Here is a 27453-nt window from a genome sequence, read left to right as displayed (position 1 = left end):
ATCGGCCCATAGAAAATTTGAATTTCGTGTCTTTTGCAACTGACAAACTTGTTTGACCGGCTATCATTCACACGGATCAATCTTTCAATCTAGTTCGAGATCTCCAAAATATTTATCGAGATCTCGACCGAGATTGCAAAAATCTACGAGATTGAATCTCAAAAATTCGTGCGAGATCTCGCGAGATTGCGAGATCGAGATTGCATTCCCTTGTAGTGTTATACTTAGTAAGCATACTTAGTGGCTATGTCAGCTGTAAACCCGCGAACCCCCATGACTCCGCCCATTTTGAAAAATTTTAAAAACAAGATCGACAAAAAAAAGACATCGAACTTGTAGCCCTTTGCCTAATTTATAGGTAAAACCTATTTTCTGTTAGTCCCGTTGTTGAATTGAAATAAAAATAAATATAACCTATAGTAGGTATATAATTATACTCCACAATTGTCCCACGCAACTAAATCCCTATTAGCTTTCTGGGGAAATCGAAATACGAAAATAATGGGATAATGCGTCACGTAGCCGAATTAGGGTGGCAAAGCAAACACTCAATATTTGCCGAGATGGCGGCTTTAATACGATCCGGATACAGACCACTGCCGCATTGGACAAAGCGTAGAAGTCAACAGACGGTACGCTATTAAAAACGAAAATTGAAGTTTCGCCTATCTATCGCTCTTGCATATTCAAGAGATAGAGGCAGATAACGAAATTTCGATTATTTTCGAGCTAGGCCGTCAGCTTACTCTCAATTACCTTTCCATGCGAAAACGATGAAACAGGGCTTTAACCGCGGAAATCTAAGTTTGTAAAATTCCAGCAACTCTGTCACTCTAATTATGCCTTAATTGGAGTAAAAAACCGGCCAACTGCGAGTCGGACTCGCGCACGAAGGGTTCCCCGTACCATTACGGAAAAAAAACAGCAAAAAAATCACGTTTGTTGTATGGGAGCCCCATTTAAATATTTATATTATTTTGTTTTTAGTATTTGTTGTTATAGCGGCAACAGAAATACATCATCTGTGAAAATTTCAACTGTCTAGCTATCACGGTTTGTGAGATACAGCCTGGTGACAGACAGACAGACGGACAGACGGACGGACAGCGGAATCTTAGTAATAGGGTCCCGTTTTTACCCTTTGGGTACGGAACCCTAAAAAGAAAGTTGCCCGAAATTGTTGAACTTCGGTGTTCGTGGTAGGCCCTCAGATCTTCTGTTCACCTAACAACCGTCGTATGTGACATAGAAAAACTAGTTAGAATTTGCTTGGGCGCGAGATTGGTTATGAACGATAAACGCCTAATTACCTAAGTCCTAATAGTCTGGCAAACGAATTTTGTCAGTAGCAGGGGAATAAACTTATCCCTTTTTTGGGGTGATAATACTGAGAATAAAATTGCCAAGTCAGTAAGCGTCGAAAAGATGATTTTACTTTATGCACTTGAGCATTAAAAGCAACTTTATGTCGCGTGTTTACACGCAACTTAAACACTAACTTTACGAGCTGAGAAAATTCGTTTTCTATTGTATTATTAGTTTGTTATATGTAGTGGGACAGAGAAGGGATATATGGTCGAATCTAATTATCAACAACATACGTTTACGCACAGACCTAAAATTTATGTGCGTTTACGTTGTACGTTTGTATAACTAGTTACAAGCGGGCTAAATCGCGGGTCGCGGCTAAAGGGCCAATTAAATAAGATCCAAACTTGCGATCGGGCCCAACATCGGGCCCGAGCAAGAGTATTTTTCCGTTTCACCAAATATCAGCATATCGTTACCAATATTTGAAATGTAAAAATTTATCAAACATTGAACATTTTTGGCAATTAGAGACAAAGTATTTTTTACATGTCAAATAATAAAATGATTTTTTCAACCAAAACGTACCACATTGTCGGTTGTCGATAAGGTTGATTTTAAATTGAAGCTATATGGAAATAGCGGTTTATTGACAACCGACAATAAGTACCCTTTTGGTTAAGAATGGCACTATTGTTGATATTCCGTGAAACGGAAAACGACTCTTGCTCGGGTCCGACGTCGGGCCCGATACCAAGTGTGGATCTAATAATTTCGTTATGTAACATCTTTGTCACTCTTGCATATTCGAGCGATAAAGAGGCAGTAGATAACGAAATTTAGGATTCTCGTTTCCCGGTATAGGTTCACTATAAACAAACCGCCAGCTTGGTGCATCAATGTCATATCTTAAGTATTATCTCTGAAAACTTGAAAAAAACCTGTTAAAAGTACAGTATGTATGTTACTCTATGGTTTACTAAACGGGCCAGTGCTGCACTCTGGTGGCAGAACATTGCAGTAATACCCCTTATTGGCCCTAGTGTTTTATAATGCAGAGTCAATAGGAGGTAATCTTTGGACAGAGATAATCGGTCAGGTAAGGCTGAATCGCGTTCCTGTGCCATCAATGTTTCCTATAATAAATTGACCAGAAATTTATTTATAGTAGGATTTATCCTAATTGCAAAAGCAATTCGAAATTGGTAGGAACGGTCGCCATTTTTATTTTCTTTATTTTAGACCCGATCTTGATGCAAATCGATGTCTGAGGATTCGAGAGGCCCCTTAACACGAATTTGAAGTCGAAATTGAACGGAACGGTCGCCATCTTGATTTTCTTTATTTTAGACCCAATCTTGATGCAAATCGATATCTGAGGATCCAAGAGGACCCTTAACACGAATCTGAAGTCGGAACGGTCGCCATGAATGCCTACTTTAGTGTGATATATATATGTTCCAGAATAAAAAATAAATGGGCTGTTTATCCAATTTTTTATTTAGTGCAAATCGCCACACTGTTGATTGTATAACAGCCAAAATTATCACAAAAAATTACATAACATTTTCATTTTATGTACAAAAATAATTTTATTTTGTATGGCGCAGGTATAATAATTATTTTAGAAGTAAATTCCTTGTCCCTAAATTATACGAAAATGATGTCGTGACATCTATATCTATGCAAGGCTGGCAACTAGAGTATTATTCTTTATTACCATGCCTGAGTTAGAACTCAGGCATGCATGGCATTGTTAGAACAATAAGACATAACGAAAAGCCCGCAGGGCAGCTTGTGGCGAGCTGTTGGGGAGTGACGACCCCACGGACCCGAATGCTCCAGAGAGTCGGTCAGGGTCTCCGTCTCCGGCGAGTCTTCGTCGGTCGGAGTGGACCCCAAGGGGACCCGCAGGACTCTCAGCTCTGGCTTGCCTTCATTGGCCGTCCAGAGGGGAGTCGTAAGAGCTATATCCTCCAGGGGTGGAAGTGAAAGATGCATAAGACGCGAGTTGGCACAGTGGCTGGTAACAGCCACTGGGTAGAAAGCGGCGCACACCTCTCGACACCCCTGAGCCGCTCACACCGGTGTTGCTCCTGGTCGTCTTTACGACGGCAGTTTCAGGGGCCCATCTAGTCAGCGGCGAGTCACCGCCTGCCTCGATAACGTGTACAGACATTGTTATGGCAGGTGTCCGGACCTCTCAGCAATAGCCCAATCTTTTGACCAGCCAAACTTCAATCCATAAACCGGTATACTGTTCACTTTTTCTACAATAGTCCCAATGCCTGCTGCGACCGGTTCATGGGTGTCTATTGTTGCACCTGTGAACGGGTTCCAGCAGGCAGCTCCAAGGGGACTCTACGTGTTGGATCTATATCCCCACGCAAGCCTATCAAAAGACCGGGATTTATAGGCACGTGAAATCCAGAAAGACATAACGACAAGATACATCTGAAAATATACCACATATAATACTAAAGAGTGAGAGATGAAGTGATTTCTAGATTTATATTCTGATCTAGATTCTAATACAATTTACGTTCTATTTTAGTTTCTATTCTGATTGTTTGGAGGAGATTCTTTCTCCGCCGCGGGCCTCCACAACTCCCCTTATAGCCCGACCCTGTCCACTCACAGCCATTTGGCTTATTCTTGGCTGTTTCTGTTCTAATTCTCATTCTTCATTCTTGGATATCCCTTCATCTCTCTCGTACAAATAATGATGAAACTATATTTCTAACACTCACCAATTAAAACCCGCAGGTCTTCTTTCTTTCTACACAACTTACTTCCCGCCCACGCGAACATTGTTCCGTTGGGAAAAAACGTCTTCTACCTCCTACTGTCAAAGATTTGTTAAACCTTTTAATATTCTGGCAGTGCTGCCAGTATAAACAATTAAAACTGTTTAAGGCATACACTTACACTTACCTGCTATTTTGTTGAGGATCGCGTTCGACAAATGATATATATATATATATATATATATATATATATATATATATATATATATATATATATGTATATATATATAAATATCTTGCCCTATATGCTAAGAGGAAGAAATATAGCAGAGATTGGACCTGAGGAGCGACTCTTTCACCCCCCCCCCCCCCCCCCCTCCCCTCACCGCCCCCTTTTTGGTGCGGTAGCCACAAGATCGTACCGTGCATTCCCAAATCAGCTTTGTTTGACCTAAGGAACAATCGTACTAATTACTAACCCTACTATTACTAGTGCTGTCGTAATGACAAATCCAAGCTTGCAACGTGTTGCAACGACAAGTTTCGCGCCAAACCTCACAGCGAGGTTCTCTTTCGCACTGCACTGGTGCGCTCGTAAGTACACTTGTAAGTTTTACTTAGCTGTTTGCTAGAATGAGATAACGATATTCATATCTCATTCTGTAGTATAGCTGTGTCCCTACTTACGTAAGTAAAACTTTCAAGTGTAATCCTGGCCTTTCTCTTTTCGCGCCTGCGCTTATCAAGCTACAAGCTACCTAGCCACGCTATTTTATAAAACCTACCTTTTCTACTTGCATTTAATTTATCCAGTATAACATGACCTCGAGGTTCATATCTACCAACTGGCCTACCAACCAAGTCTTCCCATCTGCGTCCTTTTTTATCAGACTTCAAGATTTCAAAAGGAGGAAGTTCTCAATTTTTTTTTAATACCACGTCGGTGGCAATCAAGCATATGGCCCGCCTGATGGTAAGCAGTTACCGTAGCCTATGGACGCCTGCAACACCGGAGATATTACACGCGCGTTGCCGACCCTTTAAAAACCTGTACACTCCTTTTTTGAAGAATTCGGTTTATATGTTTTTCTATGTTTGATACTCAACAACTCCGTCATTTCGGTACCTCAATCTCGACGCTCAATTAAGCCATGATCAAGCCGGAAGTAAATTTAAAAAAAAATCAAAATTTCATAATTTTATTGTAGGTACACAAAAATATTTACAGGGTTGTTAAGATTAACTTAATTAAACACATGAAATAAAACTATGAAAACGGATTATATCGCGTATATTGAATTTATAATACATCCCGACGTTTCGAACTCTTTACAGCGTTCGTGGTCAACGGGTGACTGAGGAAAAATTACAAAATGCAAAAATACCCACATACTAAAATAATGAACAATCATAGACTACAAACTTTAAGGCTGGTTGTACATGCAAAATCGGTTCATAAGGCTAGTTATACACTATAATTATTTTTCAAGTAAAGATATATATATATACGCGATAAAAAAAAAATCATATTTTCATAGTTTTATTTCATGAGTAACTATCGCGGTAACCGAAGACAATATTAATTAAACACAGTTGACAAAATGTACCTGGCATAGAAAAATACAGTCAGGTTACTCTGGTTCCTACACTTGGCTTGGCCTGTCTCGTAGGTAAAACCCAGACTCGAATAAGTTTATACAATTAATTAACATAACTTAAAGCCTATAAGAAGAGGAGATAGAAAACAGAATTAATTTCACATTTTTACAATAAGTTATTAAGAAACAAGCATTACTTATTGGAATTTTAAAGTTATAACCATAAGCGTGCGACTCGATCAAGTTAATTGTTGCGAGTGAATGTGTGATACGCGCGCGCGCGCGCGTGTGTGTGTGTGTGTGTGTGTATGTGTATGTATGTGAGAAGAGAAAATTATTTATTTGTCAACTTTTAGAAGATCTTCTATGTCCTCGTAGGAAAGAGAGCTGAGCCAAGAGGATATTTTTTTCTGAACTTCCCTAACGGTCAACTTTTTGATAGGGACTTTAGTATTGACTTTGTTATAGACAAAAGGATGGGTGAAGTTAGGCAGACGTTGAGCGAAGGCCTGCATACATTATGTACTGTACTTACTAACATGTAGCTATAATGATAATCATACTGACAATGTTTTATGGAATTTTTAGTTTTCCGAAATAATGTTATAGGGATTATTCTCAGGGCATGCATAAATGGAAACAAGATTGAGCGTACTATTAGCTGTTACATTTAAATTTAAAGAAAAGCGCCATCTGTTGACGCGTAGCTGAAGCATTCGATAACTTTCTTAGGTTGGTAGTTTTGTTTAGCCTGTACGTGCATGGTGAGCTTTATTTAGCACAAAACTAAAAAAAATACCATTACAGATAGGTGTCTATGGAAGCAACCCGGCGTTCCTATTGGCTAAAATTAGCCAATTGAATGAGCGCGGCTTTTGTCACATCCTGTTCTGTAGTATTGTTGGTTGAGTGAGTGCTGCATGGCCTCGACTCGACAGCGTAGATCCCGTTCCAAGATTTGTGTCTATAAGACTAAAATTCATGTGCAATATTAACCGCGGTATAATTCGTAATGGTGTTCTCTAAAAGGCCATGGATTTGATGAAAACGGTAAGCAGACTGTTCATTCCACATGTACTTTTTAATTTGTTTGGCTTTTGTTTCTTGTTTTGGTGATTTTGAAACTGGCCATTACATTAGAAAAAATATCTCTTTCCAGAAATTGTGGGCACGTGGAAGGTAAGTGGTGATAGTTTTCATAAATAGATGGTGCCCAGTTTCGAGTAATGTGATAAAGAATCTTCAGTGTGTTGATTTGTCAATACATAATTGACACCCGGCCCGGCAACTCGGCCCGAGCGTTATTACGCCATCTTATAGTCCTCCAAATGTTCCGCATATTTTACAGCTTTGCGTTATTAAGAGGCACGATTAGAGGCTGAAAATCACGCTTAAATCGAAAAGGATTGCAATGGAAGTTGATTCAATAAACATTGCTTTTAGGTATGTCATTTTCACTATTGCATCTTATTTCACGAGTACAAACCACATGTGCGTAGATTTGTTGTTGTTGTTATTTGGTACATAATTGCGTAATATACTTCTACTTTGCACGTTTGGACACCGCGAAGTGTATTTCAAAGTTTCTGATCATGTATTTGTGCTTTAAAATGGGTGTTTCATCAGTAGGTGTTTTGTATAACCTACAAATTTGACAGGCAGTGAATGTAAAAAAGTCCAATGTTCATCTTGGGAAGAAGTGTCAATGTATCTTTAGTTTTGCGGTTAACTTCAAGGTTACTTTTCCACTAAAATACCTACATGCCTACTGATCTTGGACAGTTATGTTGAACTACTTATTATAAGTTGAATTAATAACAACAAATGTGTTTCTTAGTTGTCTCCAAATTGTTCCACTGTCACTTTCATTTCATTGCTTATATTCTATAACTATGTATAGTTGAGGAACTAGTTGAAAATAACCTCAAAGTCTCTCAATCTCTATAACTACAAACGGTGAGTTAGGTACCTAAATATCTCAAATAGAATACTTGAAATTTTACTTGAAGTGTAAATTTGTTGAATTAGATTACTATAAATATCTGTGCTACTTTTAAAATACATTTAATCACTTGCACTATGACAAAGCACTTAAATACTTGAAAAGTACAGACAAAACTGGTTACAAAACTTGTAACATTACACGGATTGGAATATACAATGTCACTGACTTTTCTGTTAATAACTACATTAATTTTTATGCACATTAGCATTACAAATAATGAATACAACTCTTGAAAAAATGAATAAGTTCCTTTGATTTAGAATATTTATTAATTGTTCTGCCGTACCTAAAGAGAAAACTTTAACTCTGTGACAAACAACACTCAACTGTAGGTATCTCATAAAAAGGGAGACTATCTCAATGCATACAACAATACTGGTTGTTTCACATGAGCTGTTACTAAATGTCTATTCAACCAAGCTCACTCTGCATGGCATTTGCAATGACAAAGTTTGGTGATGGCATTATTAATGTAAAATTTCTATGTAAGGTAAATATGTCATTTACAATGACACTCTCACTTTGTTCTGTTCATGTTGATGCAAAGTTAGCTTAGATGACTTTATTTCACATACTTGACACCTGGCAGTGACTTTTTTGTACATTTCTGGGCCGGTATTCTGTAACAATTGTATATAGCATAAATTTTACTTGGTGAACCAAAAATGTACCGTGAATTCTGAATGTCAGGCAACAATTGTGAATGTGGTGAAACAGGGGCCAGGTGCTCTTATGAATCGCTATGTTACCTGTGTTCTGTGATCCATTTCCTTTGGTCTTATGACTGCTATAAAGGCATCCTAATTTATAAGAACAATTAAAAGGGTCAAATAGTGTAATTGAGTCGTTTAATTTCAAACTGATAAATCCACTATGATTTAATCATAGAGTAACTTATAATAAAATATAAGGGTAGAGTGCATTTAATAGTAGAATTCGCTTCGCCGCGGCACAACTCCAGCCGGTCGGTGGGAATCGTACATTATAGAAAGGATTTATAAATTATTAAACTTTTCTGTAAGAGGATATCCCTTGCACAGTATAATTACGGTTCATCATTAAGACTTTATTGTTGATTTTTGACTGACTACACTACATATTTGGTTTGTTTGCTTGCTTGAGGTTCTGGTGATACACAAATTATTCAATTCAATTCAATTCAATTTATCAAATTATGACTATCTGTAACCTATTTTTAGAAAATATGGGGCATTTTCTATGAAAAGGGACCTTATTGTCGATGGCGCTTGCTTACGCCAGTTACGCCACCCAGCGTCGCGCGGCATTGTATTTATATCGGAGCATCGTTAATAATGACGTAAGCGCCATCGACAATAAGGTCCCTTTTTATAGAAAATACCACATATTTACTTAATTGACTAATATGAAATAAATAAACTGCTATTATATGGCACACTACTGTAAATGGTACCTTAAAGGCATCTTTTATGTTTGTGTCTATAGTATCTGCAAACCACACAACTAATATTTGCAGATACTAAAGACAAACCATGACAAACATGATTGGTTTACGGGTAGTATAGCATAGGTTTTGAGTGATTAGCAGATGGCATACTCCCATTGATAGTCGGACCAAGCCCTCTGTAATGTCATCAATAATGGTAAATTTCTATAAAAATATGCCGTTTATATTGACACTTTGTTCTATTCAAGTCGGTGCAAAGTTAGCTTATGCAGACTCTATTGCGTTTTTAACACTCATTTCATAATTTCTAAAATAGTATGGTAAATTAAAAAAATTTATTAAATCAACTGTAAAGGGTTAGTAAAGAGTACAAAACAACTATTTCCCTATTAATTACTTCTTTTATTAGGATTCTAATAGCCCTACTGTCAGTACTTACTCTCATTGTAAGCTTTCTATTACAATGACTCAACTTTTGGCTGTAGTTCCTGTATGTATATGTATGTAAATACTACACTATCTTGTATATACAATTTCCTAGATTATTGCCTAGGACATCATTGTTATGACATTTCATAAAAGCAGTATTATGAACATTATGAGACTGTCATCACTTCTATGCAGTCGCACTTAAAAGATTATGCAATGAAGTACTTTGTTTGGTCAACTACAATAACACTCCTCTCCTCGCTTTCATTAAGATACAGTGTACAATTAACAATGTAGGTCTATGTTGCTCTGTGGTCTATGACCGATTAATCGGTCTTTGGCGTTACGCACCGTGCGTATATATCGGTCATTGGCGTCCAAAAGGTTAAAATGCTACATCACATTGGTTTATTTGAAAACTATGACAATTATATGATGCATGAGATTGACACTTTTCATTTAAGTAAAACTTAAATAAATATGTAGCTACAAGTGTGATCCTGTAATTGGCTTTCCATCTCTTAGGAATTGTTGCTACTTTGTATTGATAGCTGTTGGATCTCCAAAAATATAAATAAATAAATATAGTATTTCAACATCAAGCTTTGACTATGTGACTGACATAATTCCGTTAATAGTGTTAGATTGTTGAAAATATCATAATTATACAAAGATATTGGGATAAAACCGGCATGTTGCATTATTAATTATATTGGTTTGCCTTGATTTTGATGAGTTTATTAGAAACAAGAAATAACCATAATTAACAAGGCATATAGTTGATCCTTGATGACCTTGATCCATGCAAGACTTTCATTTATAAAGTATGTTTATGTAAATATTTGAAATAAAATTGTCCCATCACACAGCACACACACAAGAAGTTTAAATAATGCTGTAGAATATGTGTAAACTGTTACACAAATCAAATAGTCTAGCATGTATGTGTAATATAAATATACATATATGTAAAATTGAACAAAGTACTTTATTATATACATCATTTTAAGATTTTTAAGTATGATTGCAGTCTATTCTGCCTTCCCTATCTGAAAAGCTTAAAACTTCTGGTAGTTAAGGAATGTGTCTGGCCTCAGAATCTGTGGTCTTGGTGTGAATGCTATTCTGCCATGCTTAACAAATGCGGTGACTTTATTTGGTAATTCATTTAAGTGTATATCGATGCCTGGGGCTTTTGGAAAGCTTTGGGACTATTTAGATTTGTGGGTTGAGACTTGCACCACAGAATAACTAATAGTACTACCGCTTGCACTACGAGTTTGTTTAAAGTTACTTTATAATATTGTAGAGTCCGTTCAAGCTAAATACGCACCGACTTTGCAGGGAGAAATTGTGGCGGTGCCATTAGACACACGACATTATTTGACGTTATGATGGCATTTTCACACCCTGTCACGGCAAAGTGTGTACAGATTTAGCTTGCTCCGACTCTTACCAGGTGGAATAAATTTAATGTTCAATATCCTCATCAAGTTGACGTCCCAAATTTTTGATGAATCAATTATGAAATTTTGAATTTAAATATTGACAATAATTTCATTAAAAAATACCAAATTGTCAGTAAATAAGAACAAAAAAAACTATACTCGTCCTTTTCGTTTGGGTGCTAATACTAGTGTAAAACAAAGATAGTATGATTCTCTCTGTCTATGTTTGAAATAAGACATTCCTTTGACAAACTATACATACATAATGTTTTGTGTAAAAAAAAAAGAGTTGCACAAGATTGTATTGTGAAATTAATAATAGTTAAACAATGAACACAAAAGGATTGATTTTTCCCACTAACAATACTATAAAATATTCAGGCTTGAACCTTTCAATCTTGCATGCGATTTTCGCTACATTGAGTTATTTGGTCGAACGACTGAATTTATTGTACTCTATATAGTTATCAATGTATCGAGTATTGAATGAAGTTCTTGAACCGTCTAAATGTGGCTTTAAAATTGAAATTGCCGTACGTGTCACGATACAATATCATATTGAATGAATTTCCAAACAAAGTTACATTTGCTAACCGCGATAGATACATGGCTATATATTCGTGACGTGTTTCAGGAATATGAGTTCCTAGACTTGTCAGATGTGAAAGAAGCGGAACTGAGCAGTTTGCAGTGTGCACTTTACCAGCGGAAGACGGAGGCTTCGAGCTACGGTTGGACCGAGCCTGCCATTGGTGAGTTAGAATATTTAATTATTCGCTGATTAATAGCACACGAAAGCCGCCGCCATTTATAATTGCAGTTACGCTCTCATTTTAAAACGAAATTCTAAAATAACATGAAATATGACATGAACATGACAATAGAGGCGTGTTCAGATATTTGTGAGCGTCCTGGCCGCTCCGATATACCTGATGGCGACTGTACAAAATATTATTATCATTTGATAAGAATACCTCGTAATTTAAACCGGACCGGTTTAATGAAAAATAAATTACATGTTTTTATTCAACATATTGTAACTAAAATACTTTTGCTATACAGGATGGTATGAAGACATTACAGTGTAACAACATTCAAAATACGTTACGGTTAGAGAGACGGGGTTTAAAATGTGAATAAAATTTCACGTTTTCTCCATAGTAAATATGTAGAAAAATCTTTAGTTTGTGGCTTTTTAGTACATTACCTTAATTTGACCCCTAGGAAACTATTGATACTGCATAGGATTGGAATCGATTGGCATAAAAAAAATTGCATGTGAAAAATAAAAGTTTTTATTTTCATACTAATCGTATGGGAAAAGTTTTCCTGGAGTTGTGGCTTTTCTAGCCGGAAATTTTTTTTTGGTCCCATACAAGCTTTTGAGTTTTGATCCTCGATAGGAATTGGATCGTATGGCCTCAAAAAAAAAGTTTGTCAAAATGACCTTTTACTGCATGTTTTGTATGTTTTTTCCAAAATCTGTAAACGCCAAACTTCATTAATTTGAAATCGCGGGAAGGTCTTATAAGACCGTTTTCGCGTAGCAGCACGGGATCTGGTAGCTGAAAATCCAAATTAGAAAAAAATGCGACATAGGCAATTTTAATTAATTACTCGTAAAATTTTGATATAGAAGAAGCGCTGGTGGCCTAGCGGTAAGAGCGGTGCGACTTTCAATCCGGAGGTCGCGGGTTCAAGCCCCGGCTCGTACCAATGAGTTTTTCGAAACTTGTGTAGTCATTCGGGTCAAAAGCACGCACTTTATTTTCAATGCTCTAAAATAACCAAAAATGCGATTTCCTAAGTTATTGGATAAAATTCCCGTAGGGTACCTTAAGGGGCCCACTGACTATCAGTCCGCCGGACGATATCGGCCTGTCAGTTGTTCGGAACTGTCAAATTTTTGTTCTAACTGACAGGCTGATATCGTCCGGCGGACTGATAGTCAGTGGGCCCCTTTATGTATTTCCATTATTTAGGTCTGTTTACGTCCAAGGCTACTTATTTTGTTTATATTCGTGATTATGCGTAATTACGCAAGCTATTGGGTAAAATTACGCGTGCGGGGTAAACGTACGCATTCAGGAATATTGATGGAAACGATAATTGAAGAAATTATTAACACTTTTCGTATTCGGTGCCCTGTCTCGACGCGTACGTAACTTGCGCGCGCGGCACGTGGCTCCGAAACGGCGGCCACTGAATTCCGCTAACACACACCTCAGCCCCCTTTTCACCAGCGGAGAGCGGGGAGCTGCGATCTTTTGCCCACTGCGAGCTGTTACCCCGAATGACTACGAAAACTACGAAATATCATTTGATATTTACCAGTAGCTTTTCGGTGAAAGAAAACATCGTGAGGAAAACCGGACTAATCCTAACAAGGCCTATTAGTTCCCCCTCTGGGTTAGAAGGTCAGATTGCAGTCGCTTTCGTATAAACTAGTGCCTACGTCAATTCTTAGGATTAATTGTCAAGCGGACCCCAGGCTCTCATGAGCCGTGGCAAAATGCCGGGATAACGCGAAGACGATATAGCATAACATATATCTGAACTGCCTGTGTTTAAATCGTCAAGGGTGCAAATCGGTATTTATGTAATATTTGCAATATGATCCTATTGTTCGAATTGCTATTGTGTAAGGTATTGTATAGGTCGTCGTGGTAACGCCTTCACCTATGAGTCGATATCAATGAAAGCCGAGATTATAATGTTAAAACTGGCACAGCGAACTAACTGCTTTGATCGGTTTAAATTAGAAATTGTCTTTTATTACAATCAAAAAAGTTATACGGCAAATGTAGACATAGCGGCAGAGTAGTTTTTTAACAAGCAAGTAATAATGTTTTCACTTCTTATGCTCGTAAAGTTGGTGTTCAAACCGCGTGTATGCGGTATAAAGTTGATTTTTATGCTCTAGTGCATAAAGTAAAATTATCTATGACGACCATTATTGATTTAGCAATGAAGGCCGAAACCTGCCATACAAACTGCCACTGCTGCAGCTGGTGACCGGCGCTTCCCACGCGGCCGTGCGCAGGCCCGAGTACTGATTTCTTTAGTCTTGAATAAATACGGTAAAATAACCTTAAATATTTGATATTTCTGTATATTTTCCTCGAAGTGAAAAGCAAAGTATACAACTCGGGCATAAGTGCCCATTTTATCCTCGCTCTATATCGGCCCTCAATTGCGCTCGGACCGATAAATTTCCTCGGATAAAATGGGTTACTTTATGCCCTTGTTATATAATCTACTAAAATGTCCAAGTCCTGAACACTGACCCAATAATTGCCACCTTCAATCTTAATTTAAAGCAATATTAATTAGAAACGGGCTGTCAACTATTCAAACACCACGCGTTTACTTCAATATTCTTGTATACTGTGTTATACAAAAAAAAATACTCCAAATTCAATTATCTAAATTCTGTATGTAGTGCTATCATTGCATTCGATCTCTTATTTTCATACCTAGTTGATACTTGAATCGTAAAAATAGAACAACTGACGTCAGAAGTTGTGAACAATAAAGGTATCTGTTGACAATAAAGGTGTAGGCTGTATAATACAAAACAAAATGGACGTGATATTAATCAATCCTTTTTTATGTTGTCTTTCCACTGAGGCGGAGATGAAAGGAGACATGCGGGAAGCAACCAATAGCATTGGTTGTAATCCAACAGAGCGGAGAAGAGATGTAATGCTATTAATTGATTTACGCACGTCTCCTCTTCTCTCATCTCCGCCTCAAGAGGAGCGGCAGCCTAAGAAAAGGATATGGCAGCCTTCTTTCTAAACTTAAGGGCCTACCATGATAGCAGAAAAAACCGGCCAAGTGCGAGTCGGACTCGCGCACGAAGGGTTCCGTACCATTACGCAAAAAACGGCAAAAAAAAAACACGTTGTATGGGAGCCCCACTTAAATATTTATTTTATTATGTTTTTAGTATTTGTTGTTATATCGGCAACAGAAATACATCATCTCAATCATCTGTGAAAATTTCAACTGTCTAGCTATCACGGTTCATGAGATTAGAGCCCGGTGACAGACGGACAGACAGACAGACAGAAGGACGGACAGCGGAGTCTTAGTAATAGGATCCCGTTTTTACCCTTTGGCTACGGAACCCTGAAAACTATCAAAATGCCTACCTACTCATTGATATTACGGAGCCAAAGAATCATCATTTAATTGTGTCTTCCTAGTACATACTTTTCTTTGCTGGTCATTTGAACTTCCAAATGGCCTACTGTTGTCCTTACTACTCTTAGCGTCCAACCCAGATGGGAAAGTTATGGTTTTTGGTATAAGTAAGTCAGGTATCTTCACAATGTTTTCCTTTACCACATAGCCAGTACCTAAATAGCAAATGATATATCCTACATAAGTCCGAAAATCTCGTTGTTACAGTCAGTAGCAAAGAGGCCTTGCAATATGTCCTGGGCTTATTTCGCTCAGCTAGGGTTTATTTTCGGGGTACCCTTCACGCTCACAACATGTTTCACCTTAGATCTGTCTTCGTGTTCCTCGTCGACCTTGGGCCCCCGCACCGTGTCGAGCAGCCTGGACAGCCTGTCGGGCGGCGAGTGCGAGATGGCGCCCCACTCGCCGCAGCGCGCGCCGCCGCCGCCCTACGCGCAGCCGCCGCCCGCCTACCCACAGCAGTGGCCCGTGGCGCCACCCAACGTGTACGTCAGCCAGGTAGGTACATGCTAGTGCATGCGGCCGGCTACAGTAGTAGTCTGTAGCCGGCCAAATGCGAGATGGCTCCCCAGTCGCCGCCGCCGCCCTACGCGCAGCCGCCGCCCGCCTACCCGCAGCAGTAGCCCGTGGCGCCGCCCAACGTGTACGTCAGCCAGGTGGGTATGCGAGATGGCGCCCCACTCGCAGCCGCCGCCCGCCTACCCGCAGCAGTGGCCCGTGGCGCCGCCCAACGTGTACGTAAGCCAGGCGGGTCTCCAAACTTTTTAGTCACAAGGCAACAGCCAAGCTGTCTGCTCTCCCGGTTCCTTATCACGGGTCGGATTGACAGTTTCTCTACCACTTTCTCCCTGCTAGCCAAAAGTAGGGGCTCCTGGGCTGAATTCAGCCCATCAATCGTAGTTTGAAAGCTTCTGCTTTTAATCATTTAAGTTCACAAAAAAAACATGATAGTTCATCTACTTAGACAATAAGTTTGTAGAAGGTGTTACTAACAGACGCTATTTTTGACTTCTAACTACTGGGATTGCACCAAGAATTAGGTGATCCACCCATACATACGAAAATATTTGTAAAAAAATACTTTATCGCACTATACTTAACATGAAATATGCAGCATTATGTTAATGCCTCGAAAGTTCATGTTCAATAATGATTTGACCCTATGACCCCAGACAAGTTGTTATAAGAGTGACAGGGCATGGACTGCATAACTAATGAATTTCCAAAATTTATAAATGAACAACATCTGTTGAAAAATTCTATATTTTTACATAATGGTGACTGCCTTGATTAGTTTAGTCTCTTGTATAACACAATTTTTCGGGTGTTCAGAAATGATTTAAATTAGTCTTAAGAAAAGATAACCAAAGGTCAGCCTTACCGGTATGATGAACCTTAAATGCCTTGTGTGGACGCTCAATGGCCTTTGTCATAATAATGGTTATTAAATGTCAAAATTGTATTTTTTTTAATTCTCTATATCAGGCTACAATTTTTAGATAAGTATTTAAAATAGGATTAGCAACTTTATTGTGAGATTTCCCCAGGTCACCGCCAATGTGAACGTGCACGGTTACATGGGACAGTACTACCAGCCGCCCCAGCCGCAATACGCGCCGCCGCCGCAAGTCGACCGCCCACCGCGCAACCACCGCCGCGACCGCCGCGGCAAGCGCCCCCCCTCCCCGCCACCACCACAACCACCCCCCTACTACGTCCAGTACCCACAGTACTACCCCGCCGCACAGGCCCAGGCAGGAGCCCCCCTCTACCACCTACCCGTATACCAACCTCTAGTGTACGGACCTTACGCCTACCCGCCTTACTACCAAGAATATCAGATGCCCGTCGAAGGAGAAGACAAACCTGATGAATACCAGCAAGAGGTTGTGATGGAGCAAGAAGCTGTAGATGCTTACTACGCTGGCGCTCATTACGCTCCTCCATACGGCCCGCCCGTAGACGGAGGCGTAGAATACATGCCACCCATGTATCTCCCCCCACCTCCACATCCACCACCTATACCTATACAGCCCCAACCTCCACATCAATCGACTCCGCACCAGTTTAACGTTCACGCTAAAAACTTCGTAGTTCAATCGCACAATCAGAATAAATCGTATACTCCGCCAGAAAAGAGTCAAGAACAGAAGGCGCCGCCAGCGACCGCCTCCGCTGTCGAATCATTGCCTATTAAAGATCTGACCGTCAGCAAGGGCCCGGGCAGCCCGAAGCAAACAGAACGGCCAATAGAACAAAAACCTCCCAGTGACAAAGCTTCACCGACTCCTAAAGTAGAAACCGTCAAGCCAGCTTGGGTAGCGAATGAAAAGGCACCTGAAGTTAATCCGATACCTGCTAAGGCGTTCCCGCCGATGGCGTCTGCGAGTCAAGTTCCCGCTCCGAATAAAATGCCTCCAGTCGTGACTAAGACTACGAAAGGCCCAGCAGCCCCATTCTCAGGAGGCAAGCAACCGGCTAAGCCTCTGGTTCCTCAAGCGGCCGTTCCTGTACAACAGGCGGTATCAACCCCAAAGGCGCCGTTTGGCAACAGACAGAAGAGGGATAACGTGGCTAACAGGTCACCGACGAGTGAAACTGCGGAAGTCCCAAGCCCCGCCGCGCCAGTTGAGCATCCTAAACGCGATCCGCCGCTGCCGCCAAGCAAGGCGCCTATGCCTATCTCGATCACGCTACATTCGCAAGGGCCACCGCTGATCGTAACTAACAAATCGCCTTTCGGACACTCTAGGAAGTCGACAGCCGCGCCTGAACCGCCTCCAGTGCCTCAGCCGCCACCTCCAGCACCAACAGCGTCAGATTTCCCCCCACCACCGACACCTAGAAACCGTGGAGATTTACCACCGCCTGTGGTTCAGCCTCAGCCGCAACCGGCTCCAGGGAAATCCTGGGCAAGTCTGTTCTCAAGCAAGACTGCAGCGATTACAGTGACCGCTTCGCCGCCGGCACCTTTACCTGTCGAAGAACCCCCAAGCCCGACCACAGTATCGCCACCAGCGACAGCTAGCATTCAAAAACCAGTAGCGAAAGTGCCCCCTTTTGACGCGTCTCCATCTCAAATAACGGCTCCAGATAAAAGCTCCCCTGTGCCTCGGCCGGCCGCCGCGCCTTCTGCCATCTCCTACTCCGAGAAGACTTCTGTGAATGCCATCAGTATAACCCCTGCTGCTAAACCGGCATCTCCCAGCCAACCTGTCCCTGAGGTCCGGGAGGTTCCTATTCAGAAGGATCCTACACCAGCGCTGCCTGTGCCACCCTCGCCGTTTGCTGATGACCCGAACTCTTACAGGATGGGAGGTAAACATTTTCAAAATCTCTGATTATCATTGAAAGTAAATCGTCATGTTTTGTCTTATTTGCAAAGAGCTAAAAGGCCCGATTTTTTTTTTGTTTTTTTTTTTTTCGTCATATTTTGAGAAAATCTGGTGAATAGATAGTTCTCTACTTCTCTATTCTGTACAATACACATAAGGCAATTTTACCGTTTGTCCTAAAAAAATAACACACTTTTTTTTTGTCCCAAATTAGGATTTCGTGTTTATTTCGCCTAGAATGAGGAGCTCTTGAAACTTACCACATTTTTTTCAAAATCAGACAAAAAAAAAACAACTACAAAATAAAAATCAGCCTCTTGAGTCGAAATAGTAACTCCATTTAAATAAATTCCTAAATCTGCTGTAAAACTTAATTTTACTATTTACTTAAATTTGTTTCAATATTTTACGTTTATAACATTTGACCAGCCCATTCCAGTCTCGGAGAATACAACTTAATTGTTTTACTTACAGTTCCTTTAAACGGTTTCTTATTTTCAGAATTCCTGTCCAAATATCAACTGGACCATAAGCCCGTAACGCTTCTACCCCGCGGCCTCACGAACCGTTCCAACTACTGCTATGTCAACTCGATCCTACAAGCCTTGATCGCTTGTCCTCCCTTCTACAACATGCTCAAGGCCCTGCCCTACCAAACTCGACGTGGAAAGTCCAGCACGCCCGTCATTGACTCCATGTAAGTCAACTTTTCAACCTTTTCATAAGTGTATTGTAATAAATATCAACTGGACAACAAGACAGTAACGCTTCTACCCCGCGGCCTCACGAACTGCTTCAACTATTGCTACGTCAACTCGATCCTTTCTCCCTTCTACAATGTGCTCAACTATACGAAGTGTAAGTCAAATTTTCGTTTTTGGAATAAAAAAAGTTATTAAGGTACTTTTCTTCCCTGCTAGGAAGGATTAAAGTAACACTTTTCTGTTCTAGGACACAATTTTTACATTTTTTGCGCATTTTTTTAACTTAAATCATATTTTTAAACATTATAATTACCTCATGTGATGTGAAAAGCAATATGTGTCACGTGGTAGCAAAATTATTTCCGTCTTGGGCGTAACACACTTGAATCCCTCACTACGCTCAAGTTTCTACTTTAGAATCCCTCGCTACTCTCGGGATTCTATTATAGAATCCTTCGCTTCGTTTAGGATTCAATTGTACGCCCTCGCCGTAAGTATGTCATTTTTCTCCCTTGTGACACAATCTACTATTGAATCTCCTAATTTGCAATGTCTAGTTTACAATGATGGTACTATTTTTCGTCTCTGAAAATGGTTTAACAATAAATCATTTCTTGTTGACAAAACTTGCTGAGTAAACTATAAAACATTGCAAACAAATCAGTTCATTAGCAAGTTTAAGTACGAAGACATGAGATAAGATATGCCCTTGCATAAGTGCTTAAACAAGACAGGGAAACTATTGTAACTGATAGAGATCGTGCAGAATCTGTTACTTTGTAGCAAGTTGTTTGTAATTATACAAGCAATCCATTCTAAGCATTCGGTTAAGTAACAGATTACTAGTAGCTCTGACCTGTAGACCTTGTGAGCATAACTTTTAAAATAATAAATGCATGGCCCCGCCATTTTCAAAAATTTCCAAACATTGAATCTACTTACGGATGAGTATCGGTTGACCTGTAGAGAACATATGAAAGCATTTTTGACCAAGCTAAAACGGAGACTTTTGCATACTCTCGGTCAACTATGGGAAAAAGGTCTATTTTGTATTTAGGTCTATAATATCCGTAAAGAAAAAAGTTGTAAGTTTATCAATTTCTCGTTCATTTAGCAAGATTGGAGATTGTTGATAATGATGGTCTATTATGAAATTGTGAATATGAACCATGCTATGTAATTCTCACATATTTATCATTTGTAGGGAGGACCATAGTTTAATGGTAATGTGAGAACGTTTATTTTGTATTGTTTTTCTATGCATATTACTCGTACTCGTCTCGTTCGGGGAACGGCAAAAACGTTGCCGTCGTTTCAAGGCCGAGGAATTACTACGCCGGAATTGTTACACTTCCGTAATTTTTTATAAAAAAACAGAAATGGAAAATTTTACCAAGACTCTAATTTGCGACCATTGGAACACCGGGCCAATCGTTTCTGCCAACTGACCTATGGAGCCTTACCAGATGTGTGCGAATGTTTTAATTCCTTCCCCTAATACACACCACGGGACGTCACCCTGCTGCAGTTTTATAAACATAGTAACGTGTCCAGGGTGGAGCTGTGCTACGAGTTCAGCCCCCTGGCGCTGACGGCGCGGACGCGCGGACGCGGCAGCGAGCCGGGCGCGCCGCCGGTGCCGGCCGGGCCCGCGCTGGACGGCGCGGCCGGGCTGCGCGTGCTGCGCGCGCTGCGCCCCTTCCCCGGCTCGCAGGAGGGCCGGCAGGAGGACGCCGAGGAGTTCCTGGGGTGCCTGCTCAACTCGCTCAACGATGAGATGCTAGAGGTGTGTATATTGAGCCCTACCTACAGTTACACTAAAGCGTACAAGTCTTAAGCCGGGTCGCCTCTAGTTTGCGCTGTGTCGGGCTGTAAATGGGTCAAAATTCTTTTTGTTGTCTCGTTTCTGACCACTCTGTCACGCTTCTATTTTTGTCTCTTTATCGAGTAAATTTGATAAGTTGAGTGCTATTGCATATCTTTTTAGCTGTAAATTATAATTCCCTTGAGAAAAATTAAAAACTAAATTTCACCCCATACAAAAAGCTCCACTCTGTCACATTTTTTAGGGACAAAAAACAAGAATACCTTGATATCTTTGACCTTCCATCGGCCTAGCCAGTGATAATCGTTTATAAATAAACGCTAACGGAAACTTAAATAATGCATGAATATAATTAAAGGGCTACCCGAGATTTTCATCGATTTTTGTCAAGTTTTGAATCGTATCTCCTTCTTTTGCACGACATATAGAATTATAAGACAAACGGCTATCGGTTCTTCAATCTTTTATCTCCATTTTTGTCCACCGGATTTTGAAAGAAATGAATACTTATTTATTTATGATCTTTTTAAACATCGTCTAAAAAAACACATTTTTCGTATCTCGATTGCTTTGAAAGATCTTACATATACGAAATCTACATATTTGGATTCGTCTTTGACGTCTCTAAAATTTGTCCAAGGTTTTAATTTTAAACTAATTAACACAAAAGTTATTGCCAGAAAACCAGTTTTGTAGTAAATATGGGATACTATATTGCTTAAAGCCGTTGCTGTTAACATGATAAGCTACAAAAAACATTAGAAATCTAAGGGATTTAGATCGAAGGTCATTGGGGCATGGGATCTCCTTAAGGGGCTACCTGAGGTTTTCATCGATTTTTGACAAGTTTTGAATCGTATCTCCTACTTTTGCACTACATATAGAATTATAAGACAAGTGGCTATCGGTTCTTCAATCTTTTATCTCCATTTTTGTCTACCGGATTGTGAAAAAAAATAATACTTATTTATTTATGATTGTTTTAAACATTGTCTAAAAAAACACTTTTTTCGTATCTCGATCTTACTTATACGAAATCTACATATTTGGGTTCGTCTTAGACGTCTCTAAAGATTTGTCTAAGGTTTTAATTTTAAACTAATTAACACAAAAGTTATGGCCAGAAAACCAGTTTTTTGGCCTAAAATTGTTCTACTTTGATGCCAAATATTTCAAAAACAATGAACTTTGAAGTAAATATGGGATACTATATTGCTAAAATCCGTTGCTCTTAATATGATAAGCTACAAAAAACATTAGAAAACTAAGGGATTCAAATCGAAGGTCATTGGGGCATGGGATCCCCTTAACTTATATATACATCCTTTCAGTGAATATGGCTGATCGCCAAAACTCGCGCCCAACATTTCTAAAGCAAAAAATATCCTATCCTAATCTGCTTTCATTGCATACCAAATACTCTCATGTTACACATGTTTTTGTCTAGCATCTAGATTACCGATAGCTGCTACGCAACACGGTTATGCAAATGTATATACACTATTGTACAATTAAAAAATAACTCTAATCTAATTCTGATCAAATCTAGTTTACGATGATGTTACTATTTTTCGTCTCTGAAAATGATTTATAAGCAAATCATTTCCTTGTAGATAACATCAACTGAGTAAACTAGATATTACTTTATATGAAATAAGAAACACAGTTGCATTGTAAATTACACTATGTCTGTTAAATTTTGAGATCTTAGAGATTTGGCTTGTAAAGATGTACGTGACCGTTTTCCAAAAAAATAAATATTGAAAGCCTAATTCTTACACATCCTGATCTTTTTGGGTTCTTCAAACTCAGAATCACTAGCTGCTAGTGATTAACATATTCAATCCTGATGCTAATAAAATGTCCCAAAAATTTGTATGGAAATTTGAAAAAAATAGGTCAAAAAACATTCAAACTAAAACGTGACGTAATAGAACGGACATTATAGGACATCTTTTTTTAGGGTTCCGTACCCAAAGGGTAAAATCGGGACCTTATTACTAAGACTCCGCTATCCGTCTGTCTGGCACCAGGCTGTATCTCATGAACCGTGATAGCTAGACAGATACATTTTCACAGATGATGTATTTCTGTTGCCGCTGTAACAACAAATACTAAAAAGTACGGAACCCTCGGTGGGCGAGTCCGACTCGCACTTGGCCGGTTTTTTAATGGTAGGATGAGCTCACGAAAGTCCAGATTTGTAAGAATCAGGGTTTCAGTGTTTTTTTAAACACATCATATCATAGTTTTTACTTTTTATTAATTTTTTTGGTTATCAAAAATCGGGCACATGTTGGAATTTATAAGCGCAGTCAGTGTCTAACAAGAATATTATAAATACTGCCCTTAAAAATGTGGAAATATCAAGCAATAACACTGATATTATTATAATCTTCAGCTGATGAAACTGGTAGAACCAGAGGAGCCTAAGGAGGTGAATGCTCCAGTGAATGGAATCATCACAGAAGAGCAACCTCCGGAGGAGGAGGACGATGACGACGAATGGAAGGTAATATTCATTGTTCATTTGTAATATTAGCTGTTCCTACGCCAAGGAGTAATCACTATTAGCTCACTCGTGGAACCATAGACATAGTATATATAAGTAGTTATAGACATGAAACCGAGCGACCAGGGTTGAAAGACATATTCACGTATGGCAGCATAATCCTTTTTCTTTTTCACTCTTATAAATTTCGGTATTTCGCCATCGCCTCCTTGCTATCATGCCATAACCCGTCCATGAATAAATGCCCGGTCGGTGACAAGGACAAAGCATGGCACTATTTTCTCTTTCCTCTTATAGGAATCGCAGTAAGACTATCTATCTCTATCAAAGAGTGTCAGGCCCTTGCGTGGAACGTATTGCATGTACATCCCATGTTCCCTTGTAATAGGCAACACAGAAGCCCGATATTCATTGGCGCGAAGCATTATGTCAAATTTCCAGTTTTAGAATTAATCCACCAGATGGCATACCCTACTATGCGAAATAGAGCCAGCCAGCGTGAAGTGTAGTGTGTAGCATCTGCTTTTATATAGTCTCCATGATCTGCTTAGGAGCGTGAATTGTTTTCGCTTTCGATTCAGGTCACGAGATGGCAGGCCCTTTAACACTCACGATCTCTAGTGGATGAGAATTATCTTTAATGAAATTTGAGGTTATTTTTGGACACCTAAATAATCCTTGTTTCTGCCAATACCAATGTTAAAACAAACATTGGTTTATAATTTAATATTGCTAGTAGTAGTAGGTCATAGCCGTTAATGAGCAATAAACCTCACGAAGCGGAAAATCAACATTAATAATTAATCATCTTGGCAATTGACCAATTACTCACACAAATTACTTCAAAATAGTTGCTACATCATTTTCTTTCACAAATGTTCAAAATTAATTTATTAGTCGTGTGGTGCGGAAAATCGCCCGAACTACAATACAATCACTCATCAAATTCAAACAAATACTATTGGAGTAGTAATTTTACATTAAAATCACTAATATTATTAGCTTGTATTTTATTATGCAATAGGCCCTTGGTTGGAATACATTTAACCAGAATGTTACACTTGAGTTATGTTGTAATGGAAACTACAAATATCGGCGCTGAGAGTGTTAACTAAGTCTAAGCCAGGTGACGCCGTACGCTGCAGACAGCGTCACGTCGCTGCCGTCTCCTCGTACAATAGAACCCGGACAACTCGGTCTAACTGTGTACGCTTGCAGGTGATGGGGCCGCGCAACAAGGGCTGCGTGGAGCGCCGCTGGGCCGCGCGGCGCACGCCGGTGGCGGACATCTTCCGCGGTCGCACGCGGCTCCGTCTGCACCGCGCACCGCAGCACGCCGTCACCGACGCCGTGCAGCCCTTCTTCACGCTGCAGCTGGATATAGAGGTGAGACACCGGCACAGCACGCCGGTGGCGGACATCTTCCGCGGCCGCACGCGGCTCCGTCTGCACCGCGCACCGCAGCACGCCGTCACCGACGCCGTGCAGCCCTTCTTCACGCTGCAGCTGGATATAGAGGTGAGACACCGGCACAGCACGCCGGTGGCGGACATCTTCCGCGGCCGCACGCGGCTCCGTCTGCACCGCGCACCGCAGCACGCCGTCACCGACGCCGTGCAGCCCTTCTTCACGCTGCAGCTGGATATAGAGGTGAGACACCGGCACAGCACGCCGGTGGCGGACATCTTCCGCGGCCGCACGCGGCTCCGTCTGCACCGCGCACCGCAGCACGCCGTCACCGACGCCGTGCAGCCCTTCTTCACGCTGCAGCTGGATATAGAGGTGAGACACCGGCACAGCACGCCGGTGGCGGACATCTTCCGCGGTCGCACGCGGCTCCGTCTGCACCGCGCACCGCAGCACGCCGTCACCGACGCCGTGCAGCCCTTCTTCACGCTGCAGCTGGATATAGAGGTGAGACACCGGCACAGCACGCCGGTGGCGGACATCTTCCGCGGTCGCACGCGGCTCCGTCTGCACCGCGCACCCCAGCACGCCGTCACCGACGCCGTGCAGCCCTTCTTCACGCTGCAGCTGGATATAGAGGTGAGACACCGGCACAGCACGCCGGTGGCGGACATCTTCCGCGGTCGCACGCGGCTCCGTCTGCACCGCGCACCGCAGCACGCCGTCACCGACGCCGTGCAGCCCTTCTTCACGCTGCAGCTGGATATAGAGGTGAGACACCGGCACAGCACGCCGGTGGCGGACATCTTCCGCGGCCGCACGCGGCTCCGTCTGCACCGCGCACCGCAGCACGCCGTCACCGACGCCGTGCAGCCCTTCTTCACGCTGCAGCTGGATATAGAGGTGAGACACCGGCACAGCACGCCGGTGGCGGACATCTTCCGCGGCCGCACGCGGCTCCGTCTGCACCGCGCACCGCAGCACGCCGTCACCGACGCCGTGCAGCCCTTCTTCACGCTGCAGCTGGATATAGAGGTGAGACACCGGCACAGCACGCCGGTGGCGGACATCTTCCGCGGCCGCACGCGGCTCCGTCTGCACCGCGCACCGCAGCACGCCGTCACCGACGCCGTGCAGCCCTTCTTCACGCTGCAGCTGGATATAGAGGTGAGACACCGGCACAGCACGCCGGTGGCGGACATCTTCCGCGGCCGCACGCGGCTCCGTCTGCACCGCGCACCGCAGCACGCCGTCACCGACGCCGTGCAGCCCTTCTTCACGCTGCAGCTGGATATAGAGGTGAGACACCGGCACAGCACGCCGGTGGCGGACATCTTCCGCGGTCGCACGCGGCTCCGTCTGCACCGCGCACCGCAGCACGCCGTCACCGACGCCGTGCAGCCCTTCTTCACGCTGCAGCTGGATATAGAGGTGAGACACCGGCACAGCACGCCGGTGGCGGACATCTTCCGCGGCCGCACGCGGCTCCGTCTGCACCGCGCACCGCAGCACGCCGTCACCGACGCCGTGCAGCCCTTCTTCACGCTGCAGCTGGATATAGAGGTGAGACACCGGCACAGCACGCCGGTGGCGGACATCTTCCGCGGCCGCACGCGGCTCCGTCTGCACCGCGCACCGCAGCACGCCGTCACCGACGCCGTGCAGCCCTTCTTCACGCTGCAGCTGGATATAGAGGTGAGACACCGGCACAGCACGCCGGTGGCGGACATCTTCCGCGGCCGCACGCGGCTCCGTCTGCACCGCGCACCGCAGCACGCCGTCACCGACGCCGTGCAGCCCTTCTTCACGCTGCAGCTGGATATAGAGGTGAGACACCGGCACAGCACGCCGGTGGCGGACATCTTCCGCGGTCGCACGCGGCTCCGTCTGCACCGCGCACCGCAGCACGCCGTCACCGACGCCGTGCAGCCCTTCTTCACGCTGCAGCTGGATATAGAGGTGAGACACCGGCACAGCACGCCGGTGGCGGACATCTTCCGCGGCCGCACGCGGCTCCGTCTGCACCGCGCACCGCAGCACGCCGTCACCGACGCCGTGCAGCCCTTCTTCACGCTGCAGCTGGATATAGAGGTGAGACACCGGCACAGCACGCCGGTGGCGGACATCTTCCGCGGCCGCACGCGGCTCCGTCTGCACCGCGCACCGCAGCACGCCGTCACCGACGCCGTGCAGCCCTTCTTCACGCTGCAGCTGGATATAGAGGTGAGACACCGGCACAGCACGCCGGTGGCGGACATCTTCCGCGGTCGCACGCGGCTCCGTCTGCACCGCGCACCGCAGCACGCCGTCACCGACGCCGTGCAGCCCTTCTTCACGCTGCAGCTGGATATAGAGGTGAGACACCGGCACAGCACGCCGGTGGCGGACATCTTCCGCGGCCGCACGCGGCTCCGTCTGCACCGCGCACCGCAGCACGCCGTCACCGACGCCGTGCAGCCCTTCTTCACGCTGCAGCTGGATATAGAGGTGAGACACCGGC

At 42.4% G+C, this 27453-nt stretch overlaps 1 protein-coding gene across 1 annotated transcript in view; it reads left to right on the top strand.

Annotated features, from left to right (window-relative positions):
- Positions 1 to 6540: 6540 nt before the first annotated feature.
- LOC134745540 (uncharacterized) overlaps positions 6541 to 27453 on the top strand; it is a 38810-nt gene continuing 17897 nt past the window's right edge. Inside the window, exons 1-8 of the mRNA XM_063679599.1 lie at positions 6541 to 6703; positions 11596 to 11713; positions 15478 to 15668; positions 16718 to 18488; positions 19007 to 19202; positions 20764 to 20995; positions 23436 to 23546; positions 24765 to 24932. Of these exons, the coding sequence (XP_063535669.1) occupies positions 6686 to 6703; positions 11596 to 11713; positions 15478 to 15668; positions 16718 to 18488; positions 19007 to 19202; positions 20764 to 20995; positions 23436 to 23546; positions 24765 to 24932 (2805 nt within the window). The 5' untranslated portion in view covers positions 6541 to 6685. The remainder of the gene's footprint in view (positions 6704 to 11595; positions 11714 to 15477; positions 15669 to 16717; positions 18489 to 19006; positions 19203 to 20763; positions 20996 to 23435; positions 23547 to 24764; positions 24933 to 27453) is intronic.

The sequence above is a fragment of the Cydia strobilella genome, chromosome 11 (assembly GCF_947568885.1).
Source record: "Cydia strobilella chromosome 11, ilCydStro3.1, whole genome shotgun sequence".
Lineage (NCBI taxonomy): Eukaryota > Metazoa > Arthropoda > Insecta > Lepidoptera > Tortricidae > Cydia > Cydia strobilella.
Note: the sequence above shows the minus strand (reverse complement) of the source record. Positions and strands in the feature narration are given on the sequence as shown.